At 41.7% G+C, this 22187-nt stretch overlaps 1 protein-coding gene across 1 annotated transcript; it reads right to left on the bottom strand.

The window, feature by feature from the left end:
• Nucleotides 1-13387: 13387 nt before the first annotated feature.
• Nucleotides 13388-18609, bottom strand: LOC112263118 (probable G-protein coupled receptor 21). Its single transcript, XM_024439114.2, has one exon. It carries the CDS (start codon nt 17629-17631, stop codon nt 16549-16551), a length of 1083 nt encoding a protein of 360 aa, XP_024294882.1. The 5' UTR covers nt 17632-18609; the 3' UTR covers nt 13388-16548.
• Between the last annotated feature and the right edge of the window lie 3578 nt (nt 18610-22187).

Genomic DNA, 22187 nt, shown 5'->3' with positions numbered 1-22187 from the left:
CCTCATGATGCCATCTATTTTGTGAAGTGCACCAGTCCCTCCTGCAGCAAAGCACCCCACAACATGATGATTTTCACTTTTCGTACCAAAGTATGTTCATCTCTAGGAGACAGGACGCGTCTCCTTCCTGAGCGGTATGACGGCTGCGCTGTCCCATGATGTTTATACTTGCGTGCTATTGTTTGTACAGATGAACGTGGTACCTTCAGGTGTTTGGAAATTGCTCCCAAGGATGAACCAGACTTGTGGAGGTCTCCAATTTTTTTTCTGAGGTCTTGGCTGATTTCTTTTGATTTTCCCATGATATCAAGCAAAGAGGCACTGAGTTTGAATGTAGCCCTTGAAATACGTCCACAGGTACACCTCCAATTGACTCAAATTAGGTCAATTAACCTATCAGAAGCTTCTGATAGCCATGACATCATTTTCTGGAATGTTCCAAGCTGTTTAAAGGCACAGTCAACTTCGTGTATGTTAACTTCTGACCCACTGGAATTGTGATACAGTGAATTATAAGTGAAATAATCTGTCTGTAAACAATTGTTGGAAAAATGATTTGTGTCATGCACAAAGTAGATGAACTAACTGACTTGCCAAAACTAGTTTGTAAACAAGAACTTTGTGGAGTGGTTGAAAGATGAGTGTATATAAACGTCCGACCTCAACTGTATATGTACATTTCTTCCCCAATTACCTCGTACTCCTACACATTGATTTGGTACTGGTACCCCGTGTATACAGTGGCAAGAAAAAGTAGGTGAACCCTTTGGATTTATCTGAATTTTTACATAAATTGGTCATAAAATTAGATCTGCTCTTCATCTAAGTCACAACAACAGACAAACACAGTCTGCTTAAACTACCAACACAAATTATTGAAATGTTCTTGTCTATACTGAAAACATAATTTACACATTCACAGTGTAGGTTGGAAAAAGTATGTGAACCCCTAGGCTAATGACTCCAAAAGCTAATTGGAGTCAGGATTCAGCTAACCTGGATTTCGATCAATGAGCCGAGATTAGAGATGTTGGTTAGAGCTGCCCTGCCTCATAAAATTTGAGTTTGCCATTCACAAGAAACATCGCCCAATGTGAAACATTCCTCGAACAAAAGAGATCTAAGAATACCCAAGATTAAGAATTGTTGACTTGCATAAAGCTGGAAATGGTTACAAAAGTATCTCTAAAAGCCTTGATGTTCATCAGTCCACGGTAAGACAATTTGTCTATAAATGCAGAAAGTTCAGCACTGTTGCTAGTCTCCCTAGGAGTCGCTGTCCTGCAAAGATGACTGCAAGAGCACAGAACAGAATGCTCAGTGAGGTTAAGAAGAATCCTAGAGTGTCAGCTAAAGACTTACAGAAATCTCTGGAACTTGCTAACATCTCTGTTGACGAGTCTACGATACGTTAAACACTAAACAAGATTGGTGTTCATGGGAGGACACCATGGAAGAAGACATTTTGCAGGAGAATCTAAGGCTCTCTGTCCACCAATTGAAGCCCAACAGAAGTTGGTGATGCAACAGGACAACGACCCAAAACACAGAAATAAATCAACAACAGAATTGCTTCAAGAGAAGAAAATATGCCTTCTGGAGTGGCCCAGTTAGAGTCCTGACCTCAACCCAAATGAGATGCTGTGGCATGACCTCAAGAGAGCAGTTCACACCAGACATCCTAAGAATATTGATGAACTGAAACAGTTTTGTAAAGAGGAATGGTCCAAAATTCCTCCTGAACATTGTGCAGGTCTGATCCGCAAACACATTTGATTGAGGTTATTGCTGCCAAAGGAGGGTCAACCAGTTATTAAATCCAAGGGTTCACATTCTTTTAACACCCTGCACTGTGAATGTTTACACGGTGTGTTCAATAAAGATATGAACACATGTAAGTTTTGTGTGTTATTAGTTTAAGCAGACTGTGTTTGTCTATTGTTGTGAATTAGATGAAGATCAGATCAAATTATATGACCAATTTATGCAGAAGCACAGGTAATTCCAAAGGGTTCATTTTTTCTTACCACTGTATATCCAAGTTGTCGTTACTCATTGTGTATTTATTCCTTGTGTTGTAATTTTTTCTTTAACTATGCATATCACTGTTACTTCGTAAACAACAGGTTTAGACTGTGACAAATAAAATGTGATTTAATTTGATTTAAGAGATATGGAACTATTGATCTGTAGAATCTCATTATGTATGGAGGTAGTATGTCAGGTATCCAGACTTGTTTTAACCTTTACTGGTTTTGGGCTCAGAAAAGGTTATTTGCCAGGTTTAGATTAGACCACATTGTGGGTGATAGTGATGCGTGGGTTGACTCATAACCCACAGACCCCGCGGTTATATCTGCGGGGTGGGTGGGGTTTCAGTCATAAAATATTGTGTGGCTGTATGGTGTCATAACTCTCCTGTGATGATCTGAAGGATCAGGCTACAGCGGGTCCTCTCTACAGCGTGCTCTCTCTCGTAGAGGGGGAGAGCGGGAAGTTGGCCGTTTTATGACTGTCGTAAAATACGCTGCCTCTAAGTGTTCGAGATTGGAATGTACGAATGTGGAATGTAAACTGTGGAACACAGAGAGACACTTGGACCATCAAAAGTTTGAATAATTATACAATATTTCTATTTTTGAGAATGTGGGAATGGTCCGTGTGTCATGCCCTGGTCTTAGTATTTTGTGTTTATATATTTATTTGGTCAGGCCAGGGTGTGACATGGGGTTATTTTGTGTTGTGTTGTGGTATTGGGGGTTTTAGTAGGTATTGGGATTGTGGCTGAGTAGGGGTGTCTAGCATAGTCTATGGCTAGCATAGTCTATGGCTGCCTGAGGTTCTCAATCAGAGTCAGGTGATTCTCGTTGTCTCTGATTGGGAACCATATTTAGGTAGCCGGGGTTTCACTGTGTGTTTGTGGGTGATTGTTCCTGTCTTTGTGTTTGCACCAGATAGGGCTGTTTCGGTTTTCATTATTTCATTTCGTTAGTTTTGTAGTTTCTATATGTATAGGTTTTCCTTCATTAAAATATATCATGAATCATCATCACGCTGCATTTTGGTCCGATCCTTGTTCTACCTCTTCGTCAGAGAAGGAGATAGAAGAGAGCCGTTACACCGTGGGTATTTAAAGAACAATCCTGTCAAAGTTGTTTCATTTGGTGACCTCATGAATGACAGGAGACCCACATTACTGTATCTCTGTTTGTGTACACGTTTCAATGATCAGATTTACATCTAGATGTTGAATAAAATGAATGAGTAAATATGAAACTACTTGTGAGAAGATGTAATGTGATGTTGGCCTTCTAAATAAGATACTTGTTAAGATGTAAAGTTTTATCTAGTCAGTGGCGACACCCACATGAGCATAGACTTGGTCGGCGTCATGGAACGCCCCCTTCTTCCACTGAGTATAAAACCCACTTCCATGAAAATGCACATTAGACTAGAAAACACGCAGCTGACGCTACATGTGAAATGGTTAAGAACTACAACTCTAAAGGCCACAGAGACCATACAGCATGTTGCGTTGGTTACACAGCTAGAAATGGTTAAGCTCTAAAACTTTGCCACAGAAGGAGCAAATCTTAGAAGAGGCCTTTTCAGTCTGCAGCTGGAAATGTACATAGCCTAGGACGAAGAACACGGACAACCACCAAAACATCTATTCTATGCGACAACATGATTGACCGGCGACCACAGAGAGAGACAACAAGATATACATTCGTAAATATGTCATTTACAATTTATTTTCGAATGAGCGGTTGTTCATGTAAAGTATTAGCAATTTCTATGAGTGTAGTTATCAGCTATGAGTTTCCCGCTCTTGAGCGGTCCCTACCCCTTTTCCTTTGTCTACCAAGTCGTCATATTGTTTTGTCCACTAGGGACTTTTTCTTTGAATCATGTAATACCTCATGTATGAACTAATTGTGTGTGTGATTATGTAATTATGTGATTGATTAAGTTTGTTAGTAAAAAAAATAATTTAACCAATTTGTATATCGCTGATTCATGATTTAGGCTAGGGTTCGTGCAGATATCCAAGGGTTTGCAGTAATGAAACTGGTAATAATACTACATTAATACAAGAATGTACTCGATAAGATATGAAAATATCTGAAGAGTTATATTCAGGAATTGAAACTCTATAAACAACATATTCCCGTGGTGCCCCAACTTCCTAGTTAATTAAAGTTACATGATTAGTTTAATCGTGTAATTATATTACACAGAGAATTGATTTGATAAGATACAGTCTTCACATTTAATGATAGTCAATGACACGACCTATGGTGCCACGTGTGAGGCATCTAAGATAGAATGAGATTGATTTGGATTCAGCCTATATAAAATTGAAAAGCAGATTGCATTATACACCCAGATAATGCTATACAGCAGGGGAGTTGTAGACAGGAATTATTGGTTTTGTGTGTTTGCCCATAGAACTTGTTCGGGTGTCGCGTATCTGAAGACATCAGGGTGTCGTATGAGTTGGTAAAGTTAGTGATTCAATTTCTAGTGCTTGGATAACAATTCAGCTAATTATAGAAATGTGAGAAATAGACGCGTTAGGCCAAATGTGCTATTTCTGTCTCCCGAATTTCGGTTATTATTAATTTCTCGAGCGAGGACACAGAGCCAGCCGATTGAAATTTGAGGAGATATTAGCTTGACAAAGCGATAATTCTCTGTCCCTCGCGGTTTCATTAGCTCTGTGTATTTCTTTGTTTACCGCGCATTCTGGTTAAAACATTGCGAAAATAACTCAGAAAAAAGTTTGAATCTAAGACGTTATTAGCAAAACCATTCCTTTGTTTAAAGGGATCCTATGCTATGCTTGAAAGTATACAAAGTAGGATTAGCTTGCACGAGATGCTACAGCTAACAAAGGGAGAGCAACCATTTTGTTTTTTTCCTGTGTCACGTTGAAATTCTTCCTATTGGGCGACGGAAGTCCCGCCCTTTGTACTCCCGTTTGATTTTAGCTTTCTGTGATCAGTGATTTATTTATGTTTTATTTGTGACACCAAATGTGTATCATGTTTATATCAAGTGGTTACTTATGATATCCAGCCAATCTTAACGGATTGGATATCGTTGTCTCATACAAATTAACTAAGTGGTAAAATTGCCAGACTTACCTTTTTCAAATTGACATTTTAAATTATATCCAAATTGATTGGTTTCTACAATTGAGACAATTTAAACTTTTCCACATTAATTAACCTTGATACAGCTACGCTTTCAGGTTAGTTAAAGTTGAATTCCCAAATAGCCTATACAGGTTTGATTAATCATTATCATTGATTAATCAATTCAATTTGTTTTTCATTCACGTCCAACTCTTATATTACTGATACAGTACTGATGGTTCATTAACGTTTATAAATAGTTTAAAATTGTCTTTGTAGCTTCCAACAAATTCCAAACCCAAACTTTGAAAAAATAGGAACATTTTTCAAATAATGAGTGGTCCCCACTCCCCAGCTAATTAGTGAACTCTCACCCATAAAAGGACTGATCTCTGACCTCAGCAGCTATACCAATCCTAATTATGCCATTAGCGGAAAAACAGCAGAAATTGCGAACAACGCTCTCCAAAATCAAACATTGAACGCATGCTTTGTAACAGTTCTCTCCACTTTAGCCCTTATGTATCGCCATCAAAGGTTGGCATCGGTCCAGTACCACAGTGCTTAGCAGAAGCACGTGAAAGACATGGCTGACATGAAGGGATAGGTGGAGAGAATCGAGCAACTATTGACAAAAGCAGGAAATGAAAATATTTTTTTCGCCGAGGAACTGCGTTTGAAATCTGAACAATTAAATGTAATTGCAAATACTTATGACGATGAACGAGCACAAACTCTTCAGCAAAATCGTTTACTACAGGAACAATTCAATTTAGCCAAAACTAAATACGATGTTGTCCACTCCAAACTAGATAAATCACCAGAACTCATTGAAGTTGCTGACCAAATTAATGATGAGAGAACTCAAGTGATATTAATTTCTAAGCAAAGGGAGGAAATCTCATCATTGAATCTCTTGCTCCGGTACTCAAGACCACTATCTGCAAACCATGACATAAGTATGAGACCGAAAGGAGCAAGTGTGATACTCACGTGTCCAAAATCAGAAGTGGACTCTACGATGCAGCAGAATACCACCCGTAGGTACAATCTGGTGGAATTCCAGAAAGGTCACATGCTGCAGAGCGACTACCCAACCAAGCAACCGGAGCCAGTACTCAAAGGAGTGAAGATGATAGAAGGTTTCAGACTTTGCCTCCCTCATGTGTCTCTCAGTCTTCTCCTCTTGGCCATTCGGCACTGAGGACTGAGGAATTCCGCGTCAACAATGCTCTTGGCCTTTCGGCCCCAATTTCCCCACAGGATGAAGCCAATCCTCTCCGCCCACTTGGCGGGGAATTCCTTGACAAACTCATCAAAAATGTCCCCACCTTTGACCCCATTCCAGGTCAGCTAAACGATACTGAGACATCCCTAGCTCACATAGAGGACACATTGGATGGCTATCCGAACGCTACGGTTTCTGACAGGGTTTACCTGTTGAAGCGAACATCGAATAGACATGTGACGTGGTTCATTCATCTACAACAGCAACATGTGCTAAACGACTATGCTAAACTTGCCACAGATTTGAAATGAGAATTTAGTGGTTCTGCGACTCCGATAACTCACTGGCTAACACTGTCAAACAAGCTCAGAATGAACACCCACAAGCTTACTATCATAGGCTTCGTTCAACTTACTTTGGTCTACTCACTGAAACAGGAATGGAAGAGCTGTTACCATTCAAACAAATGTTACTGTTGAACATGTATCCCACCTTCATTACCTACATTGGCTTGCCTATCTTACAACTCAGAGAGCTTGCAAGCACAGCTTTTGAGGCATCAAAAGTTTGCAACGCTGAGCGCCCTGACAACTCGGTTTTTAAGTTTGACCAGGAGCACTCACTCCAGTTAGAGGGTGCATTATCAGGTATTGGAGCGTTGCGAGATGACGCACAACAACGGGTTCTACTACGAAACCACGAATCCAATGACCACCGCTGTCGAAATAACTGTAAAGTACTTCGCCATCGAAACGGCTACCGCTACAATCGACCTGTTCGCTACGTTCCTGCACCCAACACACACAGTGTCAGAGCACAAGGCTAACAAAGGGTTAAAGGACGAACAAACCGTAGACCAATGTTCTCTAGAAGTTCCACTGCGTGAAGAACTAAAGCAAGAATAATTTGAGAAAAGGGTAAAAGATAATTCACAAAGACTAGACAGGGAATTGCTGGACACCAGGTCCACAGGAATTAACACCCTTAGCAAGGACATTAAAAATCGAATTTCTCCTGCTCTCACTTAAAACCCTATACAGGGCCTGCTCGATCAAGAAACAAGCCCACAGGCCTTGTCTATAGACTCTGATACAAAGGTTGCAAAGAAAAAGGTTAAAAAAAGCTCCGTTGAAGCCAAGCCCACTCAAAATCCGAAAAGTCCATCTGCCTACACCTTGAACAGAAATGGTACATCACATCGTTGTGAACGCCCACTCCACTTTGTGGGGAATATGTCCACTAAACGCAACCCTCCATAGAACAAGAACATAGAACCCTCCATTCAGGAGGAAATTTATTAGAAGTCATGAACTATGATCACAACGACTGTTTCAGTGCTTAGAGAGTACTTCCGTCGTGAGGTTAGCTCCTCCGTGGATAACATAGCTATGAAATAGACTCCTTCAGTCCTATCACCTCTACAATGGCGTAAGACACATTGATGTGTAGTAAAACTACTACAGGTCCCCTTAACATATGTCTTGAGGTGGACATAAATTCTTACTGACCTGGAAATGATCTGATGACGTCCGACTCATTCTGAACTGGTTGCAACCTACCAGGATACTTGGTTCTTTCCCTTGGCATGTGCGCTTATATAAGCATTAACGCACACGTACAACGGAACATTTAATGAGGATTTTTGCTCTGATCACTTAAGGGTGTTCTGTTTCCATTGGACCTGTTATGACATGTTTTATCAGACATGCACTTTACTCGCATAAAAAAGGTTGGATGGAGACCTGGTTAGTGATTAAAAAACAAACATTTTTAGATGCATCTACCATTTGGCATGTCTCTTATGATGTGGTTCACAGCACCACTAATGGATGTGTTGACTTGACAAGTGCTTTGGAGTTTTGAATGAACCTTCCCCCCTTTTGTTCCATGCTGGCCGAAGACCTAGCTAGCCAGTAACTAGCTAACACCAAACGCAGATGAAAAGGGAAACATATATGTATCTTTGCCATAGATGAATAGTGTAAGCTTTGAATGATATTTGCCGACACCTTACAGTAAAATGTTGGCACCAGTAGAATAGCTGTCTAGCTATATAAAGCACTCCCCTCTGCAAACTCCTTCCACGATGTTGGTTACAAGGCGGTACTTATTTAAATTAGGTAACAGAATATCTTGTTACCATTGGTGCATAAAAAACACGTTTCCAACAAGTCAGTTTGTCAAATTTCTGCCCTGATAGAGATGCCACGGGTCAACTGTAAATTATGTTATTGTGAAGTGGAAAAGTGTAGTAGCAACAACTGTACGCCACACAAGCTCACAGAACAGGACCGCCCGAGTGCTGAAGCGGCTAGCGAGAAAAACTTATCTCCTTGGTTGCAACAACACTCACTACTGAGTTCCAAACTGCCTCTGGAAACAACGTCAGCACAAGAACTGTTCATCCGGAGCTAGATGAAATTAATTTCCATGGCCGAGCAGCACACATTTTGTTGTAGCCCCGGACAAACACACCTGATTCAACTCATCGAAGGGTTGATTAGTTGATGAGTTGAATCAGGTGTGCTTGTCCAGGTCATACATTTAAATGTGTATTGTTGGGAGTATTCAAGGACTGGAGTTGAAAACACTATTCTAGGGCAACAAGTAATGACAGAAGAGAAGAGAAACTGCATGTACAGTGGGGCAAAAAAGTATTTAGTCAGTCACCAATTGTGCAAGTTCTCCCACTTAAAAAGATGAGAGAGGCCTGTAATTTTCATCATAGGTACACTTCAACTATGACAGACAAAATGAGAAAACAAAATCCAGAAAATCACATTGTAGGATTTTTTATTTATTTATTTGCAAATACTACTTATGTAAATAAGGTATTTCTTTTTTTTTTTTTTTTTTGCTTTGTCATTATGGGGTATTGTGTGTAGATTGACAAGAGGAAAAAGTAACTTAATGACATTTTAGAAACAGGCTGTAACGTAACAAAATGTGGTAAAAGGTCAGGCGTCTGAATACTTTCCGAATGCATTGAATATGTATTTATATGCGGGCACACATGCATGAAATACTTCCCTAATCAACACTTCCCTACAACACTTCCCTACTATACACTGAATATACCAAACATTAGGAACACCTTCCAAATATTGAGTTTCACCCTCCCTTTTGCCCTCAGAACAGCCTCAGTTTGTCAGGGCATAGACTCTTCAAGGTGTCAAAAGCGTTCCACAGGGATGCTGGCCCATGATATCTCCAATGCTTCCCACAGTTGTGTCAAGTTGACTGGACATTCTTTGGGTGGTGGATCATTCTTGATACACATGGTAAACTGTTGAGCGTGAAAAACCCAGCAGTTCTTGATACAAACCCTTGTGTCTGGCGCCAACTACCATACCCCATTCAAAGGCACTTAAATCTTTTGTCTTGCCCATTCACCCACTGAATGGGACACATGCACAATCAATGTGTCAATTGTCTCAAGGCTTAAAAATCCTAATTTAACCTTAAATCATGATTTAACCTGTCTCCTCCCCTTCATCTACACTGATTTGATGTGGATTTAACAAGTGACATCAATAAGGGATCACAGCTTTGAACTGGAGTCACCAGGTTAGTATATGTCATGGAAAGAGCAGGTGTCCTTCATGTTTTGTACCCGTGTACACAGGTTACTGTTCACTGAGAGTGAGTTCCTCTTCCTGGATGTCTACAGGTTTACTATGATAAATCCCTGTTCTCATCCCACTGTACTCCATTGAGTTACAGCACCAAGGCTTCAGAAGAACGACATTGCCTGCCAAATGTTATAGTCTGGTCTACAGTAAAGGATCATATCTTGCTTAATGGCATTCCATAGCATGATGCCATTTCCCATTTCTATAGGCTCCCACAGTATGAATCCATCATGACATGTGATGTGGGAGGGAGATGAGCTGATGCAAAGACTACAGTATATTACAGGGCCTGTCTTCTGGCTCCCACACCCACGCATTCTACCAACTACGATAGTGTCACATAGATTATGCTGCTCTTTCAATTATTCATTTGTGATGTTCTGACCAGCAATGCCTCTTTGAATAATAGTTGGGGCTGTCTCCATCTTGTGCAGCAACTCTGGGTTGATCAAAGCGAGAGGAGAGAGGATCCAGAGTGTTAAGTCTAAAGTTCAACACCTCTCAGCTCATTTCTTATCCTACACTCAGACTTCACGTCATATTTACTTTTCGGCTTAAGGAGGGAGTCCTTCACCTGAATAATTTTTTTTTTTTTTTTTTTTTTTTTTTTTACATCTGTGACTGTTTGCATTTGGGAGATAAAACCGTCTTGGTTGGCAGGGTTCCCTGACAGACTGGGCTGAGACCCACACCAACAGTGTTTGCTGGCCGAGAGTACTTAGCACCTCTGAACGTAATTTGAGAATTTGTGCGCACCGTTTTTACATATTGAATCAGCGTGAAAAATGTCTGCAGTCAGACGTCTACAGCGGGTGGTAATAATGTTATTCTACTTTCTTATTCCTTTTCATTTAATCTCAAAAGGACACCTTCACTCAATAATCAATCCCCATGTTGCACCTAAACATGCTTGTTTGCCATATCAAGCGTCTTCAGAACTGTAAAAAGAAATGTCATGTGAGTTTGCCCTGTCATTCCACATTAATAAGAAACGGTGTATATGGGTCAGCCTGCGGTAGGAGGGCTATTGTAACTGTAGTTTGCATGTAGTCAGGCAGCCTCCAGAAGAATGCACTGTACTGCCTGACTGCAGCAGGTTCACATCAGAGACAAAATCCCTGTTGGCTATTGAGGTTGAAATCCCTGTTGGTGGGCATAAATGACAGACTTACCTTAGATTCTCTCTCTCTCTCTCTCTCTCTCTCTCTCTCTTCAATTCAAGGGGCTTTATTGGCATGGGAAACATATGTTGACATTGCCGAAGCAAGTGAAATGGATAAATAAAATTGAAATAAACAATAAAAAGTGAACAGTAAATATTAGTCACAGAAGTTCCAAAAATAATAAAGACTTTTCAAATGTCATTGTCTATATACAGTGTTGTAATGATGTACAAATAGTCTCTCATTCTCTCTCTCCTCTCTCTCAGCTGCCAGAACCTCAGTTCCCTTTTAGATTAGATAAAGGGTAAAACCAACAAGAAAGAAAGCAAGAAAAGAATGCCAGGAAGAAAGGGTAATAAACAAAGAACTGCCTGTACTACAGAAGGAAGCTGAAGGAATTCACATTTTCCATATTGGAGGTCCCCACCGACCACAGCCCGTCCCTTCAATGGGTCGTGGCTCAGGCATGGATCAGGTTGGATAATCATCAATGTTTATTTTCCCTCTATTTCTAGCCTGGGTTATCAGGGGCTGACACACACTCCAACATAGTTACCTCACAATGATTAGTGTGCCACTGTACCTCTATATCAACACACTGCGTGAGTGTAAGAGAGAAACACTCCAGGTAGTTGTGCGTGTGCGTGTGTGTGTGTGTGTGTGTGTGGTCAGGTGAGCCTGATAAAGAGAGGGAAGAGGCCCTGCCATGTCAGGTCAGGATCAATATAGATTGCTCCAGCTCTGGCACCAGCTTAATTTCCGGGCAATAGCCAAGAATAACTATCGGCACGAAAAAAGCATTTCCCCCTCCTTCACATCACTCTGGTTCCAGGGATAGCTATACTTAGTGACTCTATCTCACTTCCTGTACTACACCGCCACACAACCCCAGTAGAACCCAAGTCAAGATAATTCCCACACTAAGGTTAAAGATGCACTACGCAGAAATCGATCTGCCATTTCCTGGTTGCTAAAATTCTAATAGTTTGCTTAATTTCAGTGTATGTGACAGCACAACCAAGTGTAGTGTAGAGAATCATCTAAACTGCCGTGAAATATATTTTCCAGAACCCTAAATATTGTATTTTCAGCTGTTTGAAGCTGGTGTACAAAACCAAATGTAAAAGACAAAAAAACTCAACTTAAGAACGGGAACCATAGAAATTACGAACATAGAACAGATGTACCGCATCTTAGACTTGCTTTCAATGAGAATGACAGATCTATAACACACATTTATATATGCATTTGGTCAGGTCGCTCAAAACGTTACAAATTGCAGCTTTAAAGCATCACTCAAACTGAAATGCTCCCCTAATCAGAAATGAACAAAGAGTTGTTTGGTGTAAATACTCTTCAGGGAGTAGATACTATCCATCTGATGTTGTGCCTGTGTGACAGTGAGACTAAGACCATGGAGGAAAATTTGGTAAAACTTGATCCAGTGATGTTATAGGGCAAGGGGTATTCAAATCCTATCCTGGTGGTCCGGACTACTGCTGGTTTTCTGTTCTATGTGATAATTAATTGCACCCACCTGGTTTCCCATGTATAAATCAGTCACTGATGAGAGAGGAAGCATGGGGGAAAAAGCAGTGGAACTGGTTTTGAGGTTAAGATTTGAATTTGAGGGTTATAGGGTGTAGATTTAAGAAAAGCGTTTGACTAATGCTATGAAAAAAAATGTACACACTCCAGTACAGTAGGTAACTTCACATTTAATCATTGGTTGCAGGATACAATCAGAATCAGAGTGGTCACCAGCAATTGTCAGCAAATACATACAGTACTTATCATCACGTGAGGTACAGAATATTTGTTGAAGAGCTGAGATTGCTTTTCACATTCGGAAACCAGTATTTTCCCCACCTTATATTTTAGTTAAAATTTACAATTTAACATCAGTTGTGGTGGTTCTAATGGTGGCAGCTAAGCGAAAGTCTCTTTTCAATGAATGTATAATGAACTAGTGGTTCAGTTACATGTTCATTAAAAACACAACCCCAGGAAACATTGTATGTTTCATGCAGTTATCTTGCCTCTGTACTCCTCAGAATGATTCATCATAAATCACTTGTCAGAATGCGAAAGACAGTTGAGATGGTGGTGTTGGTCAATGTTGGACTGAGGGGGGAGCGACGCCAAAGGAGAGTCTCGCTGTTCCAATCTAAATACATTACAACCCCCCCCAATCCTCAACCCCCACCCGACCCCTCCTCCCAAATACTGGTCCAGATTTGGCACTGCGGGTCTGGTCTCTGTGAAACACCACGTCCCCTGAGATCACTGCTGTAGCTTTTGATTCTGGTCCGATTCTGACAACAGCAACCATTTTCCCACAGGAAAAAACATGCTCTTTGACACAACATGTTTTGTTTTACAACATCAAAGCCTAAAGGAGCCCACGTGAGTGGGATCTTGAACTATATCATGTGCTGATTGTGGTGCATTAAGGAATGTGCTCAACACAATCTGAGAGGAGGACATATAGCATACCATAATGCACAATTTAGGAGGAGTCATTTCAATATCAATCAATATACAAGGTCATCCTCAACATTAACCATTGCGATTTCATACATACAGTATCTTCAGCAATTGAAAGAGACTTGCAAACATGATACTTCTCTCATGGCAGATTACACTGTGACCAGACCCCCCCCCCGTGCTACATCAAACTGTCTACATCAAAGATAAAGTACATTGAGTACTGCACTCTCCCATTGAAGGGCTTTCATGTTATCTCCAGATAAAACCAAGACTCTCGTTTATAGTCATGTGAGCTTAACAGAACACACACTTCCCTCTCACATTCTAGAACAGTCATGCGGGCCAAATAAAGGACAACTACTCTTCAATCAGATACCGATAGATATCAAATACCACATGTACATAATTCAGTTGACCAACGGGCTTGTGTCAGATAACGACGAAAGCCCTTTTGTAATAGCACTGCTGGTATGTTTTCATTGTCTTGAGAAGAGTTGGGAGGGGACAGAAACGTCTATTGCACAGACAGACAGCAGCATGTGGAGACTGGTGAGGGAAACAAGCCCTGTACAAGCAGCCCCTCGGAGGAAAAACAGTGGGATGAAAAACCTCTCAAAATATTCCTACATCTGAATAAATTCACACTCTTTAAAAAGTTTCTGACATAGAGACCCATACAAAAATATATCTGTTCTCTTGAACTACTAAGGTCTTTCCCAGAAAGGTGGAATTTCTGAAAACTAGAATATGACCTAAAGGATATATAATATGCTATTTACACACCATCATCAATGGTTATAATGTTAAGGAAATTGTGTAGGCTATAGCTGAAAAAAGAACTGCTTTCAGTGGCATCCTCCTAAAAATGAGTATTGATCATCTCACCCATGTCTCACTGGCTGAAATACCATCATGCATAGACAATTTCTGAAAAAGAATATTGTAAAGAAAATTTAAAAAATAAAATATCTATATTATCCTGGGATATCAACAGTCACCACAGTTAACCAATATTCTTGAACAGATCTTTCAAACAACAAAAAAACATACAAATGTTGTATACAAGACCTGTGTACACACTATAGTACAAAGATGCCGTCATGCTGTCCTTGGGAATAAGAATGCAGAGTGCTGCAGTGCAGACCCATCTCATATTCTCCTTACTTGCACTACTGAGTGTGTGAGGGACTGATTGTCTGTGACTGTGTACGTTTAGGCTTGTCATATAAGAAGACTCCTGTACATACAGCACAATCACCTCTGAAACTTTTATTGTATTGATGTTTCAGTGAAGTGTACACTGTCCAAGGTCTTTGTCTCCTATCCTACATATATTTGCATATATTTGCACATAAACCTAGTTCACATAAAAACCTATTAGCAATTCACAAGTATATTTCCATAAAAGCTTTCGAGACCCACGGTAGATCCATATAAACCTACTTTGTATAAAACCCTTAGAAACATATTGTCTTAATGACCCCTCTGACTTCTAGAAAGACAATCTGGCTCTCTGGTAGCCAACTGTACATGTGCTGCTCTGCCACTCAGCTCATCTGTACAGCTAACAGGAGCCAAAGGGCACAGAGTGAGAGAACAGCTCAACAGTAATGATTGTGTCTCTCTTTGTGTTGTGCATCTTGTTCGGTAATATGCTTAACATGCTGCAATTCCAATCTATAAGAAAATCTGACTTATGTTATTGCTGTCAGATTATGATGAGTAAATTGTGCATTTGTAGCCTCAAGACCAGTCTAAATGCATCAGCCATTGAGGGTAAACTAACAACTGATGTTCGACCTCAGGAAACATGGACAGAGAATAAAATACTCAAATAAATCAACTTGTCTCCTTGCTGAGAATTCAGAATGAATTGGTGGTCCATGATAAACCAGAATGCCATCTTGCAAAAATCGGCTAATGCATACATCAACATTCCTGTATGAAACTCAACACTTCATAAACATTCTTGGCTCTCACTTCTAACACCCAACTTCAAAAGAGAAGAATCCCTTGCATAAAATACAAATAAGTTACGGAATAAACCTCAAGTATTTTTTTCGAGGAAACCAACTGTTCCCAGTCCTTTTCACACCACTCGTCCTCTCTGTATGCTACAGCCTACTGTAGCGCACAATATCATCATCACATTATCTGACTGCTACAAAATGTAAACTATTTGTCACAACATAAGAGAAGAAAAACAGTATATTTCAAGTGCTTTTATGTTTCTAAAATACTTTTTTTGCATCACTAATGTCTATCCTGAAAGAACAAAGATGACTAAACAGTCTTGAATCAATGTTGAAATAACTTTTTGCACTACAGTGGTTTACGCAGTACAAGTCGTGTTGTGCTGATATTGTCCTTTTTTTGCATTGGGAAGATATTAGGTTCACAGGCACACCTAAACTCGGCACCAAAGCTGTAAGATTGGAGTTGATCCTCTTCAAAACCCACAGAGAACTGTGTGCCTTTTTTTTCTCCTCAGCTCCATTCTGATATCCATATATACAACCACAAACCTTCTCCTCCACACGTGGTGGTGATCCACCCAGCCAGAAATCGGCAGCCCCGCTTGGGAGAACACTCCAGAAGAAGACCCCTCCAGCTCCTGCCTGCAAACCACCCCTCTGACCTGGCCATAGGGAGCTCTATGTACTACTACTGTAGAAATACAACCTGTCACATACACTGTAGTAGTAATACACTGCACTCACCAGGGGCTGAAGCCAAGGCCAAAGCTTACTGTACCCACTGGCACAACAGGTTGAATCAACATTGTTTCCACGTCATTTAAATGAAATTACTTTGAACCAATATGGAATAGATGTTGAACTGACATCTGTGCCCAGTGGGTAGCTAACCAACTAGACAGTGTCTGTAGGAGATTGTTACACATGGCAGGCTGGGGCTGGGCGTGGCCTGGGTAGAGCGGGACCCTTCTTCCCCTCCATGCAGCATCCCAGTCCCTGACAGGGGGAGCAGAGTTGCCTGAACAGGCGGCCCAGGCCCTTCCGGAACACGCTGTTGGAGAGACTATAGATGAGGCAGTTGCAGAAGCTGTTGCTGATGGCTAGCCATGTGGTGAGGAATGAGGCCACCAGGTGGCGGTAGAGTCCGGCGCTCTCCAGCAGGAAGTAAAGGATGTAGGGCATCCAGAGCACGTAGAACACACTGGTGATTCGGAACAGCACCATGGCATAGCGTTTATCCGGGCACCCTTCCCCACGCACGCCCCTCTCGTTCCCCTGGGGGCCGAAGCGTGCGTGGCGCTGGGTGATCTCCCTGGTGTGCTGACGGCAGATACGGAAGATACTCCCATAGGTGAAACACACAGTGAGGGCGGCCGGCGCATACAGCACAGCCACGATGAACGAGCTAAAGCCCGGATCGGTCTGCCACGAGGTCGCACACCAGCGAAATATGTCCCCATGGTAGCCGGGCTTTCCCCAGCCAAAGAAGGAGGGCAGGAAAATGAGGGTGGAGTAGAGCCAGATGAGGCAAATGCAGACACGCAGGCGGCATGGGGTGACGAGTGTGGCGTAGGAGAACGGCTGTGTGACGGCGATGTAGCGGTCAATACTAATACAAGCAAGAGACACCATGGACACGCTCTTCAGCACAGACACCAGGTAGCCGAACACCTGACAGGTGAGCTCCTCGTCCAACCCCTTGAGGTAGTGGAGCAGGGACAGGGAGGGCACCAGGCAGCTCACCCCCACCAGGAGGTCTGCATAGGCCATGGTCTGGATGAAGTGGCTGGTGGTGTGGTGGTGGAGCAGCGGAGCACAGTGGAACACGAAGATCACCATCAGGTTGCCGCTGATGATGAGGATAGTGAGGAAGAGAATGACGGCCGCCTCCAGCACGCAAGTGTTGAGGGTATGGGAGTAGCCCAGGCCCAGCAGGCAGAAAGGAGAGCTGCTTTGGTTCACATCGGACGAGGAAGAGTTCATGTTCAGTTCTGCTCTCATCTCACTACGGTCTTTATATCTCTCTCTTTAAACAGTCCGTCAGTTATCTCTCTTTATACAGACTGTCAGTTTAGCTGTGCTCTATCACATTGGTCGTTATCTCTTTCGGTCAGTTCATCAATCTGTGCTCTTCTACTTCCGTTTCCCCATGGAGGTGAGCTGCTACCAGATTGTAGTTTTCTTCCCCTCCTCTTCTCTTCTGATCCTCTTCTAGTCGTCTCTTCTTTCACTTTTCTGGCCCCAGAGTGCAATGCAGTATTACAGCAAACGTCATCCTCTTACAGCAGAGGATGTTGCTGTTTATGAGTGTGTGTCTCTGTGTATGTGTGTGTGTACGTGCTTGAGTCTTGTGTTGGTACTGGCCAGCCTTCTGGTGGGCTAACCTAGCACATGCAGGCTCTGGTGTGTACAGTACACAGGGGCTGCAGTAGAGTCTGTCTCACTACTTGTGTCGGTTCCACCTCTATTCTTCTCTCCTTACCAATAAGCTGCAGAGGTGAGAAAAGCTGAGCTTGCACACAAACACAATCTCTGAACGGCAACTTCTGTGCATGCCCTGTACAATACCAGCAGGTGGAGTTCAAGGAGTCCCGGAGGCCATCAAAAAGTCTATATCTATAACTCCTCTGTGAAAATACAAGCAGTATAGAGAGAGATTTCACGGACAAAAACTGTCGCCAGCAGCCAGAAACACATTCCAACCAAAACAGTGTCACAAACCTCTAAAAGTAGCAGCAGCAGCAGCAGCCGAGCCTAGCAGGAGAGATGCAAAGAAAGACGTATTCAATATCCAAAATCCCACAGCATCCACAGACAAGAGAGTAAGAGGATAGGAGGTTAGTAGAGCATCCAGTTGTGATGGATACGTCTCTAGGCGCTCCAGTCTCTGATTCCAAACCTCTTGTGAGGCTGAGCCATTGAGTGTTTAGAGTAGAAGAATAGGGAGGACACGAGAGTCGTTTACTGCTCCACTCTGCTGTGGCACTGATGCAGCAATGGTACTGTCCTCTCCTCCCCCTAATTCTCTCTCTCTCTTGCGCGTGCTCGCTCTTTGTCTTTTTCCTTCACTATGCCTGCCGCAACAACAGCCAGAGAGGAAGAGCTCCTCCCTGTCTGTGAACCCAGCCAGTGAGTAGCCGGGTAGACTCTTGCAAAAAAACACATGTCAAATTTGCATTTTAAATGTGAAAATTGCATTTTCACATGTGAAATAGTTGTTTTTGAATGCTGATCTTAAATTTTAAATGTGAAACCATATTTTCACATGTATTACATTTTTTTAAATCCACCACATCCGCCGATATCTCAGAGCTATAGCGGTGTTTGTCAGACCATGAGTTATCCCGAAAATGAGTCTTCCGTAGCGTCCAAACAATTTGGTCTATAAAGTATTATTTCCAGCTCTATCGAAAGATGCGTTTTCTCTAGGACGCCCACAAGGCTAGTCTGAAGTTGGTACAGCCTCTTCTGCCAACTTCAGTTTGTTGCACAAGACTGTCTGAAGGGTCCCGGTACCAGTTTTAAAAAATTATGGAAGTACACTGAACAAAAATATGCAACTTGTAAAGTGTTGGTCCAATGTCTCATGAACTAAAATAAAATATCACAGACATTTTAAACACACACAAAAAGCGTGTTTCTCACAAATTTTGTGCACAAATTTGTTTACATCCCTGTTAGTGAGAATTTCCCCTTTGCCAAGATAATCCATCCACCTGACAGGTGTGGCATATGAAGAAGTTGATTAAACAGCATGATCATTACACAGGTGCACCTTGTGCTGGGGACAATAAAAGGCCACTCTAAAATGTGCAGTTTTTTTCACACAACACAAAGCCATAGATGTCTCAAGTTTCGAGGGAGCTGGTGCCAGAGAATGTAATGTCTATTTCTCTACCATAAACCGCCTCCAATGTCGTTTTATAAAATTTGGCAGTACGTCCAACCAGCCTCACAACCGCAGACCACGTGTAACCATGACAGCCCAGGACCTCCACACACATCTTCTTCACCTGGGGATCGTCTGAGACCAACCACCTGGACAGCTGATGAAACTGAAATATTTCTGTCTGTAATAAAGGCCTTTGTGGAGAAAAACTGGGCCTGGCTCCGCAGTGGGTGGGCCTACTCCCTCCCATGCCCACCCATGGCTGCCATGGGGCAAATCCAAAGATGAGGGACTATTGAATTTATTTCAATTGACTGATTTCCTTATATGGAATGTAACTCTGTAAAGTAATTGAAATTGTTGCATTTATATTCTTGTTAAGTATATATATATAGGGAGATCGTTCAGTGCCTAAAATAAGGGGATAAATAGTTTCCTGGTCTTTCTTCTATCTCTCAGAAATAGGACAGACACTTCAGAGCAAACGTCCTTTCTATTGTTTTTCTGGACTACAGTATCTGTTGTTCCATGTAGTGCATCTGTTATTCAATGTGTTTCAAATGGCTAATAACAGTAATGTCAAATTCAATGTTTCATCCCAACATCATTATTTTTTTTTTTTACAACTTAAGGGGTTTTAAAATCAAAATTAAATAGCTAAATGACCCTCGGTATGACCATCTTAAAACAATTCCATTTGTTAGCTGAGAACCCCCCCCGGCTTAGACTCTAGTCTATAGGGTTAACACCACCTTTTCAAAAGAGGAGAATTACATGTTTTCACCTCACGTGAAATTTGCTTTTTCACATGTGAAAAACACACTTTCAGTTGTGGAATTGCAAAATTGTAGTGTTGAAATAAGGCTATTCATTCTCCTCACATGTAAAAATATAGTGTTAACATATTGAGTAGCAATGTTTCCACTGGTGGAATTAGGGTGACCACGTTTAAAAAGTCAAAATGTGGGACGAGGGAACAAATTTCCGGGACATTCTCGTAACAGTGGACAGAATACATGTTTTCAGGGCAGGTTAATGGATCATGTTCAAATGGCGACAGGGGGGGGGGGTATGTGAACCCTTGGATTTAATAACTGGTTGACCCTCCTTTGGCAGCAATAACCTCAACCAAATGTTTTCTGTAGTTGCGAATCTGACATGCACAACGGTCAGGAAGAATTTTGGACTATTCCTCTTTACAAAACTGTTTCAGTTCAGCAATATTCTTGGGGTGTCTGGTATGAACTGCGCTCTTGACGTCATGCCTGGGCCACTCCAAAAGGCGTATTTTCTTCTGTTGAAGCAATTCTGTTGTTGATTTACTTCTGTGTTTTGTGTCGTTGTCCTGTTGCATCACCCAACTGCTGTTGGGCTTCAATTGGCGGACAGATAGCCTTACATTCTCCTGCAAAATGTATTGATCAAGTGGGGAATTCATTTTTCCATCGATGATAGCAAGCTGTCCAGAGCCGTGAGGTAGAAAATCAGCCCCAAACCATGATGCTCCCTCCACCATAGTTTACAGTTGGGATGAGGTTTTGATGTTGGTGTGCTGTGCCTTTTTACCCCCCCACACGTAGTGTTGTGTGTTCCTTCCAAACAACTGAACTGTAGTTTCATCTGTCCACAGAATATTTTGCCAGTAGCGCTGTGGAACATCCAGGTGCACTTTTGCAAACTTCAGATGTGCAGCAATGTTTTTTTTTGGACAGCAGTGGCTTGTTCCGTGGTTCCTCCCATGAACACCATTCTGGTTTAGTGTTTTATGCATCGTAGACTCGTCAACAGAGATCTTAGCATGTTCCAGAGGTTTTAGCTGACACTCTAGGATTCTTCTTAACCTCATTAGGCATTCTTTGCTGTGCTCTTGCAGTCATCTTTGCAGGACGGCCACTCCTAGGGAGAGTAGAAACAGTGCTGAACTTTCTGCATTTATAGACAATTTGTCTTACCGTGGACTGATGAACATCAAAGCTTTTAGAGATACTTTTGTAACCCTTTCCAGCTTTATGCAAGTCAACAATTCTTCAGAGATCTTGTTCGTTCGAGGCATGGTTCACATCAGGCAATGCCTCTTTTGAATAGCAAACTCAAATTTTGTGAGTTTTTTAATAGGGCAAGTCAGCTCTAACCAACTTCTCCAATCTCGTCTCATTGACTGGACTCCAGGTTAGCTGACTCGTGTCATTAGCCTAGGGGTTCACATACTTTTTCCAACCTACACTGTGAATGTTTAAATGATGTATTCAATATAGACAAGAAAAATACAGAATGTGTGTGTTATTGGTTCAAGCACACTATGTTTGTCTATTGTTGTGACTTAGATGAAGATCAGATCAAATTTTATGACCAATTTATGCAGAAATCCAGGTTATACCAAAGGGTTCACCTACTTTTTCTTGCTACTGTACATGAATGCCCCAAAATATTTTGCTGTGATTTAACATTTTCCTGCAAATTTCCCTATCTTTGGTTATGTTACCCTGACCTTTGCTTTTGCTGCCTTTTTTCCAGTTGCTGTTTTGGCACATTCATTTCCAGCAACATAGCACCCTGCATCCACTGCTGGTTTGCCTCTAAAGCTATGCAGCATTGGCCCTGGTCAGTCCCTGGATGGGAGAAGAGATGTAGCTCGAAGTGGTGAAAAATAAAAGTGAAACTTCTCATG

The sequence above is a fragment of the Oncorhynchus tshawytscha genome, linkage group LG12 (assembly GCF_018296145.1).
Source record: "Oncorhynchus tshawytscha isolate Ot180627B linkage group LG12, Otsh_v2.0, whole genome shotgun sequence".
Taxonomy (NCBI): Eukaryota; Metazoa; Chordata; class Actinopteri; order Salmoniformes; family Salmonidae; genus Oncorhynchus; species Oncorhynchus tshawytscha.
Note: the sequence above shows the minus strand (reverse complement) of the source record. Positions and strands in the feature narration are given on the sequence as shown.